Source organism: Monopterus albus, unplaced genomic scaffold, assembly GCF_001952655.1.
Source record: "Monopterus albus unplaced genomic scaffold, M_albus_1.0 scaffold306.1, whole genome shotgun sequence".
NCBI lineage: Eukaryota > Metazoa > Chordata > Actinopteri > Synbranchiformes > Synbranchidae > Monopterus > Monopterus albus.
In genome coordinates, this window is record NW_018128186.1 from 599890 (window position 1) to 609994 (window position 10105).

At 39.7% G+C, this 10105-nt stretch overlaps 1 protein-coding gene across 1 annotated transcript in view; it reads left to right on the forward strand.

The window, feature by feature from the left end:
* Positions 1-10105, forward strand: part of selenos (selenoprotein S) — a 20181-nt gene that overhangs the window by 1048 nt on the left and 9028 nt on the right. Inside the window, 4 exon segments of the mRNA XM_020623634.1 lie at positions 1552-1674; positions 5125-5231; positions 5325-5396; positions 8447-8549. Coding sequence (XP_020479290.1) covers positions 1552-1674; positions 5125-5231; positions 5325-5396; positions 8447-8549 — 405 coding nt within the window.

The following is a 10105-nucleotide window of genomic DNA, read 5'->3' on the forward strand; positions in this document are numbered from 1 at the left end:
ATATATATATATATAATCATTCAACCCACAGCTTCAGTACCTTGTGGAGCATCCTTTAGTTTTCATAACTTCTAACAAACGTTTTCGATAAGTGCTGACAAGCTTCTTACACCTCTTGATTGGAATCTTTGCCCATTCTTCACGTGCAAAAGCCTCTAGCTCAGTGATGTTTGACGGCTTCTGCGCCGCAACTGTCTTCTTCAAATCCCACCAAAGATTTTCAATTTGATTTAAATCTGGTGACTGAGAAGGCCACTCCAGGATGCTCCAGCATCTTTTCCCCAACCAAGCTTTGGTTGACTTGGAGGTGTGCTTGGGATCATTGTTGTTCTGGAAGATCCAATGATCACCGAGGTTTAATTTGTCAACAGAAGGCATCACGTTCTTCTTTAAAATTACCTGGTGTTTCTGGGAATCCATGATGCCAGGTACACAATCAAGATGGCCAGTTCCTGCTGCAGAAAAACAGCCCCACATCATCAATGACCCACCTCCGTGGGTCATAAGCCTGGCCTTTTGCATGCCAGACATACCGATGGTCCATATGTCCAAAAAAGTTCCAGTTTGGTTTCATCAGTCCATAGAACTGTCTCCCAGAACTCTGTAGTCTTATCCAAATTTCTCCTGGCATATTCTTGTCGACTGTTGATGTTCCTTGTGGTCAAGAGTGGAGTGCGTCTTGGGGTCCGGCCATGAAGTCCTTGTTTATTCAGTGCACGTCTTATAGTTGCCACTGAAGCACTTGTACCAGCCTTCATCATGTCATCCTGTAGCTGTCTTGCAGTCACACTGGGGTTTTTCTTAGCTGTCCTGACTAAGTTGCTAAGGGGGCCCTTGATGAAATTGTGGGCTTTCTTCCATGGCCAGGCAGGTTTGCAGCTGTTCCATAAATTTTAAACTTCCTTATAATGCTCCCAGTGGTGTCTCTTGGGATGTTAAATCTTTTGGAAATCTTCTTATACCCAAGGCCCTTCAGATGTGATGAAATAATCTCTTCTATCAGCTTTTGTGGAAGCTCTTTTGTCTTTCCCATGATTGCAACTCACCTTGAAAACCTTCATGGTCGGGGTTTATAAATGCATCACAGCTAAAGCAAATGAAGGATCGTTATAGAGTTCTCAAAGGCTTAATGATGTTTCAGCTCCACTTTAGGCCATAAAAACTGTCAGAAAGCTAAAAAAAAAAACAATATTATATAGGGGTGAATAATTGTGACATGGCTATCTTAACAAAATATACTGTTACACACAAATACCACATCATACATTTTCTGTGTTGATTTTATGTATCACTCAACTCATAAAGACGTCATCCAAAGCAGAATCCTGCACTTTGAAAAGATTTTTATTCATAAATCCTTACAAATCTTTGTGGGTTGTTTGTGTGTGTGTGTGTGTGTGTGTGTGTGTGTGTGTGTGCGCGTGTGTGTGTGTGTGTGTGTGTGTGTGTGTGTGTGTGTGTGTATACATACACACACACACACACACAGTATCTTCATAACCAACCGTTGTTTTATAACAAGAAACATATGTTTTGTCCTGTCTCTTACAGCAGGGGAACTTCTGTCCCAGTATGGGTGGTACCTCCTGGTTTTGACTGTGCTGCTCTACCTGCTCATCCACCACCTGGGAAAGAGGAGATCCAGTCAGAACTACCACATCTCACCCCCACAAGGTTAGCACCATTATTTACTACTACTTGTTGATACATTTGATACAAAGTTAACAAGTCTGAGGTCAGATGATTAAAGATAGGCTTGGATGTTTTTCAGGTCTGTCTTGCAGATTTTCAGTAAGGTTTTAATCATTAGAGAACTGGTAGTATTTTTAAATGCTTCCTGTACATAGAAATGTCCATTTGGTCTCCTGTAAGGATCCATCAGGTTTTGTAAAAAGATGCACTTGGGCATCATATAAATAATAAAGATTATATGCTCAAAACAAAACAACCACACACAAACAATGGGGTCATTAATGCATGCAAGTTCAAACAGCATCAGTTAGGGGATCAGGAGGAAAAAGCAGAACCATAGTATGAAAATAACAGTCTAAGGTTGGGTTGTTAACTGCAGCAGAACAGTATAAACAAACCTTCACACAGAGAGACAGTAGTGTACGTAGTGGGCATAACAATGGCACTGCATATGTTTGTGAAATGGACCACAAAAAAAAAACAAGGGCCTAATCAGCCAAAAAGCCAGCCGGAAGGAAACTAGGATGAGGCCTATCTTGCTCTTGGATTCACAGTGGGGATGGTGGGGCCAGAGGAGACAAACCATGTCTGTTTTGTGTCATAAACTGCTGGCAGCAGACAGCATGAGACAACAAATTAAGAAGACAGACAACACACCCTAGTCATGTCAATAAGATGCTCAATGTCTTTCAGAGAAAACTGGCAGAATCTCATCAGCAGTAAAATCGCATGGTAAAATCAGCATCAGTGAAGAGCAAAGCATAAATGGCCTCATTCAAAGTTGCATACAGAATTGCCCAGTGCAAAAAACCACACACGGTTGCTGAGCAGCTCATTCTCCCTGCTGCTGTAGAGATGGTGTCAGTTATGCTTGATGAGACAGGTGCTGCAAAACTGAAAGCTGTCCCCCTGTCAAACGACACAGCTGCAAGACGTATACGTGGCATTTCAGGTGTTCTTGAAGATCAACTTGTAGAAAAACTCAAAGACACACGTTTTGCATTACAAGTGCACAAGGCTACTGACAGCAGTAATGACCATTTGTTTATTTCATATGTCCTCTTTGTGAATTCTGAGTGACTGAGTTTGCTGTTTTGCAAGTACGTCCAAACTAGAGCCACAGCTGATGAGTGCTTCAAGATTCTTGACAGTTACCTCACAGAGCAGAAGTTGTAATGGGAGAACTGTGTGGGCTTTTGCTCAGATGGCGCACAGACCGCAGTAGGGAAAAGGAAAGAGCTGCAGGCACTAATCAAGAGGGTCACGCCAAATGAGCAGTGGACACACTGTGTCACTCACAGGGAAGCGCTAGTGTCAAGGCAGCTCAGCACTGAATTAAATGAGGTTTTGACAGAGGTTGTGACAGTGGCCAATTTCTCTAAAACCTGACCCCTTAAAGCGCGACTGTTCTCTGCACTTTGTGAGGAGATGGGAGTTGGTCCTTCAGCTGCTCTTTCACAGCGAGTCATGGTGGCTCTCCTTTAGGAACTTTAGGTGAAATATAGGCACACCACTTAAATCCTATGCAACACAGCACATTTTCTCCTAACTGTATCACTAATAAATGCTTTGGTAACAAATAGACAATTTTCTTTTAGCTTTTTTAACTACTATAAAGTACAGTGCATTAAACAACACTTCAGTGTTACTTTTTCCAATATTGTTTGTCTTAAAGTTCCCCTGTAATACAATAATGCTAACATTCCGTATACACTCAGAAGCCTCTTTATTAGGTACACCTGTACAACTGTGTACACGTCAGTGCAACACTTCCACCTTAACATTGTTTCAGTTTTTGGTGACGTAATAAATTTCATTAAATTGGTGAAATGTCATTAAATTATGTTTATTATTGAGCTCATTGTTGTATAAAATACAACAATGAGCTCAAATGTATAAAATGCGACTGAGGTCACAGTTAAAAGTGGTGTTGTACTGGACTACATTGTATTTAGAGGGGTTTCTGATATTTTAACCCTCATGTATGCAGCTGGGAAGGCCAAAACTATAGACGCCTTTCCTTTGATCCTTCATGTGTCCAATGGCAAACTGATTTCCAGTCTTCTGCGAAGGATTTGCTCATGTATCCTTGGTTTCAATTCAAATTAAAGCTAAATTATAGCTCTTCCGGGCATCGTCCCCTGTCCTCATTCCTTGCTCCTTCTGGGTCGAGCAAGGATTGAGGGCCAAGGAATGTTAAAATAAGGGAATGGGGACTCTCCTTCCCATTCAGCCAAGTGCTGCGTAACTGATAGTACAGTACAGATGGGTAATGACCCAAAACGTGTAGCAATAGCAACCCAAGAGCTTCTCAAGGCAAAGAAATGAAATATTCTTCAGTGGCCTAGTCAGTCACCTGTCCTCAAGCACATGAAGAACATGTTTTTCACTTACTAAAGACAAAACTGAAGGCAGAAAGACTCACAAACAGGCAGCACCTGAAGGCCTGGCAAAGCAGCTCAAAGGAGGGAACTTGGCATCTGATGATTCCAGACTTCAGGCAGTCATTGACTACAAAAGATTTGCATCCAAGTATTAAAAATCTTAAATCTCTGTTATCGTTAATTTGTCCAGATATTTTCGAGTCTCTGAAAATGGGGGAATATTTATAAAAATGGCTGTAATTCCTAAGCAGTTAATGTAATGTTTGTGAAACCCCTTGAATTAAAGCTGATAGTCTACACTTCTAAAACGTTGTTGACCACTTCATTGCAGATCCACTGTGGTGCTGTGCAGAGGCAAAATTACAAAAATTGTCCTTGTCTAAATACTTGGGCTCCTGACTTTAGCTCTGCGTGCAGAGGTGCCATTCTTGCCTCTAACCTGTATTTTATTTCTTGTGCACAGACACTTGTGCTTCACTCAGTTGTGGAGAGAGATATTTAGCACATGGCTGTCAGATCAGTGTCTTTGTTTGTGGACATTTGAGCTAATTCTGATGACATAAATAAAGACAACTTTCTCATTAAATAATCTATTATTATTTTTAATTACAGGTTTTTTCAACATTTTTCTGAAACACTGTTGCAGTTCTCAATACAGTGAAGTATTCAAAAGCAATCCCCAGTTTATGTGCAAAACAATACCTCATTTGTACATGAGAAGGCTGTCACTCTGGGAAAACAGTTCAACAGGTTCATTACTGTGACCCAAATGTAATCTCATTTCTTTGGTCAGTCCGTTGTCCCACTCTGCCTGCTCCATGACTAGTAACTGTGGGAAAACCGAGGAAAAACTGAAACTGTTTAATTATTTAGTCTATGAAATGTAACAAAATAGCAAAAATGTCCATCACAGATTCCCACAGTAAGGTTTTCACATTTTGTATACCTTTGAAATAATTATTTTTTGGGTATTAGATAAGTGTAAATTCCGATTCACTATTCTTTAGTGAAGCTTAAATGTCATCATTGAACTGTTGTTATTATTAAGATGCTGCTTTAGTGGCAAGAAGACAAGAAGCCATGGAGGCAGCTCGAAGAAAGATGCAAGAGGAACTTGATGCCAAAGCAGCCATCTTCAGAGAAAAACAGAGACAGGTGCAGTAGTTTAATAGAAATGATTTAAAGAAGAATGATCGTCTCCCCATGATGTCAGAGCTGAACTGAATGTGTGATCTATTATGTTAACAGCAAGAAGAAGAGAAGAGGAGACAGAAAATAGAAATGTGGCAGAGTGAAAGAGCTGCAAAGGAACCGCCAAAAGTTCTCATGTGAGTTTCAGTATTAATCACCTAACTTTTTATCTGTTGTTTACCATAGCTGTTTTAATTTAATTGCTGTTGTGGATGTTTTAAAATTAAATTAAGATTTCAAACAACACTGATGTATTACAGAAATTGTAGACATTTGTTTACTGTAAATATAAAAGGAGAGCTCATCTGTGCCTTGCAGCTGAGCATGAGACGCTAATGTTGACATTAGCTGTACCTGGGGTGGTACTCGCCAGGAGACCACAGCACATCAAGCACAGCGAATTTGTTCAGATTCATGTGGTGTTGAAGTAAAAACTTCGTGTTAGAGGGGCTTTCTTTTTGCACAAAATATCCTTACTGCAGGTGCTGCATTTTGCTATTTTTTTGTTTATTAAATAGACGGTCTCTGATGAACGGCTGTGTGCTGCTGATGTTGGTTCCAGCTAACATTAGCTATAGCCTACCTGTGGCTAACATGAGCACTGGCTGCAGCAGACCTCTGCCACACCTGCATAACATTGGATAAAATGAGCTTTAGCGTAGCTCAGTTCTGTTAGTACAGACGCCAGCAGAGAGAAACACACAGCAGTGTGAGAACTCTAGCTGAATTGGGGGAAGCTGCTGCACTAACTATGCGGCCATGCTCGACAGACAGAAGCCTCGATGCAGACGGTGGCTCAGGGGAGAGGGCTGTCGTCTCCTTACGCACGGGGAGAACATGCAAACTCCACACAGCAAGGTCCCGGGCCCGAACCCAGAACCTTCTTGCTGTGAGGCAACGGTGCTAACCACTGCGCCACCATGCTGCCCTTGAAAAATTCAGTTCAGCATATTTTTCCTCAACAATAACATCAAGCCAGCATAACGTTTTTGCACATTTCCTGCTGCAGCTGCAGTCTGTCTTTTAATTCTTTGACAAATTGTTGTTTTTCTTGAAGGCTAAATTTAGCATGTTGTAGTACACCACCGACACCACCTCATGACACAAAAGATATACAGGATTTCTCCTTGAAGTAGAAACATATATTCGCTTTCCCACCTTTTGTTAAATTGCCTTCCTTCTGCATCAACCTTTCTCTTCTTGGACATTTTGGGATTAATTGTTGTCGGGGGGGCCAAGGGCCATGGGGCCATTTCCACTTGTCAGGAAGTTGCTGGTTAAATGCAGAAGGCTAAACACTGCCATCTAGTGGCAGGATGCCAGTACTTTGCAGGTCCCGAAATTGACGTACATTGTGTGAGATGTAGTTTATGGTCAGTGTACGTTTTCGATTAGTATAGAATCCAGCAGCATCTGCTCTGCTTGAATGTGTTCTTGTACAGTGCCTTGCAAAAGTATTCATACCCCTTGAATTTTTCCACATTTTGTCATATTACAACCACAAACTTAAATGTATTTTATTGGGATTTTATGTGATAGACCAACACAAAGTATCGCATAATTGTGAAGTGGAGGGAAAATGATACATCGTGTTCAAGGCTTTTTACAAATAAAAATCTGAAAAGTGTGGCGTGCATATGTATTCAGCCCCCTGAGTCAATACTTTGTTGAAGCACCTTTCGCTGTAAGTACAGCTGCAGGTCTTTTGGGGTATGTCTCTACCAGCTTTGCACATCTAGAGACTGCAATTTTTGCCCATTGTTCTTTGCAAAATATCTCCAGTTCAGTCAAATTGGATGGAGAGCATCTGTGAACAGCAATTTTCAAGTCTTGCCACAGATTCTCAATAAGATTTAGGTCTGGACTTTGACTGGGCCATTCTAACACATGAATATGCTTGGATCTAAACTATTCCATTGTAGCTCTGGCTGTATGTTTAGGGTTGTTGTCCTGCTGGAAGGTGAACCTTCGTCCCAGTCCCAAGTCTTTTGTGGCTTCCAGGATTGCCCTGTATTTAGCTCCATCCATCTTTCCATCAACTCTGACCAGCTTCCCTGTCCCTGCTGAAGAAAAGCATCCCCACAGCATGATGCTGCCACCACCATGTTTCACGCTGGGAATGGTGTGTTCAGGTTGATGTGCAGTGTTAGGTTTCCGCCACACATAGTGTTTTGCATGTAGACCAAAAAGTTCAATTTTGGTCTCATCTAACCAGAGCACCTTCTTCCACGTGTGCTGTGTCCCCTATATGGCTTGTAACAAACTGCAAACGGGACTTCTTACTGCTTTCTTTCAACAATGCTTTCTTCTTGCCACTCTACAATAAAAGCCAGATTTGTGGAGTATACGACTAATAGTTGTCCTGTGGACAGACTGTCCCATGTGAGCTGTGGATCTCTGCAGCTCCTCCAGAGTTACCATGGGCCTCTTGGTTACTTCTCTGATTAATGCTCTCCTTGTGCGGCCCATCAGTTTAGGTGGATGGCCATGTCTTGGTAGGTTTGCAGTTGTGCCATACGCTTTCCATTTTCGGATGATGGATTGAACAGTGCTCCGTGAGATGTTCAAAGCTTGGGATATGTTTTTATAACCTAATCCTGCTTTAAACTTCTCCACAACTTTATCCTTGATCTGTCTGGTGTGTTCCTTAGTCTTTATGTTGCTGTTTGTTCACTAATGTTCTCTAACAAACTTCTGAGGTCATCACAGAACAGCTGTATTTATAGTGAGATTGAATTACACACAGGTGGACTCTATTTACTAATTAGATGACTTCTGAAGGCAGTTGGTTGCACTGGATTTTATTTAGGGATATGAGAGTAAAGGGGGCTGAATACATATGCACACCACACTTTTTAGATTTTTATTTGTAACAATATGTATCATTTTCCTTCCACTTCACAATTATGTGATACTTTGTGTTGATTTATCACATAAAATCCCAATAAAATACATTTAAGTTTGTGGTTATAATATGACATAATGTGGAAAAATTCAAGGGGTATGAATACTTTTTGCAAGGCACTGTATAGTTGATCACACAACTGTTGTCACTAACATCCCTCTCTCTGCAGTAAGATAACTACTTGATTTTATGAAATAGTTATTGATCCACAGTTGTAAAGGCTGTTAACCAAGGCAAATAACATTAACGCACTTCAGTGTGATTATGGCTCCAGTCCTTCACTGTAGTATCTGATTAACTGCAGAAATCAGAAGAGGCCAGCTCATCAACAACAGTCCTGAAGCCCAAGACGGATAAAAAGCCACTTCGCAGTGCTGGTATGTACTTCACATGATAGGAACTGAGCAAGTTAGCACACACTGAAGCTTGAAATATGTAGAAGGGAAGGAGTCTGCCATTCTAGCAAAAGAACATTTACATTTGGATCACCATGTACAGAAATCCAAAAGTCATTTCAGTTAAAGAGCTGAACATTTTGATAGCTGAAATAGCTGAAAGTTTGCTGAAGTAGAATTTTCCCATTCATTTGAATGGGGCAAGATTTTCAAAATAAAGCTGAATTTTTAAAATATATGAAGTTTTGAAAAGTTCTGAATAGTAGCATGAATGTCCTTGAAGAACTGAACATTTTAATAGCTGAAATAGCTGAAAGTATGAAGAAGTAAAAATTTTCCCATTCATTTGAATGGGGCAAGATTTTCAAAATAAAGCTGAATTTTTAAAATATATGAAGTTTTGAAAAGTTCTGAATAGTAGTATGAATGCCCTTGAAGAGCTGAACATTTTGATAGCTGAAAGTGTGCTGAAGTAGAAGTTTCCCATTCATTTGAATGGGGCAAGATTTTCAAAATAAGGCTAAATATTTAAAATGTATTAAGTTAAGAAAACTTCTGAATATTAGTATGAATGCCCTTGAAGAGCTGAACATTTTGATAGCTGAAATAGCTGAAAGTATGCTGAAGTAAAACTTTCACATTCATTTGAATGGGGCATGATTTTCAAAATAAAGCTGAATATTTAAAATGTATGAAGTTTAGAAACCTTCTGAATATAGTAGTATGAATGTCCTTGAAGAGCTGAACATTTTAATAGCTGAAAGTATGCTGAAGTAGAATTTCCCCATTCATTTGAATGGGGCAAGATTTTCAAAATAAAGCTGAATATTTAAAATGTATGAAGTTTTCAAAAATTCTGAATAGCAGTATGAACGTCCTTGAAGAGCTGAACATTTTAATAGCTGAAAGTATCCCGAAGTAGAATTTTCCCATTCATTTGAATGGAGCAAGATTTTCAAAATAAAGCTGAATATTTAAAATGTATGAAGTTTTGAAAAGTTCCGAATAGTAGTATGAATGTCCTTGAAGAGCTGAACATTTTGATAGCTGAAATAGCTGAAAGTATGCTGAAGTAGAATTTTCCCATTCATTTGAATGGGGCAAGATTTTTCAGAATAAAACTAAATAGTCTACAAATTATGAAGTTTAGAAAAATTCTGAATAGAAGCTTGAATGTCCTTGATGAGCTGAACATTTTGATACCTGAAATAACAAAGTATGATGTAGAATTTTCCCATTCATTTGAATCAGGGTAAACTTTCAATATAAAGCTACATATTTCAAAGGCATAAGGTTTACAAAAATCCTGAAGACAAGCATGAATGTTCTTGAAGAGCTGAACATTTTGATACCTGAAATAGCTGAAAGTTTGCTGAAGTAGAGGATTCCCATGCATTTGAATGGGGCAAGATTGTCAAAATAAAGCTAAATATTTAAAATGTATGAAGTTTAGAAATGACTGTCCTTGAAGAGCTGAACATTTTGATACCTGAATGGCTTTGCTAGGTAAAACAAGTAGGTGTGAATGTGTGTGTGGG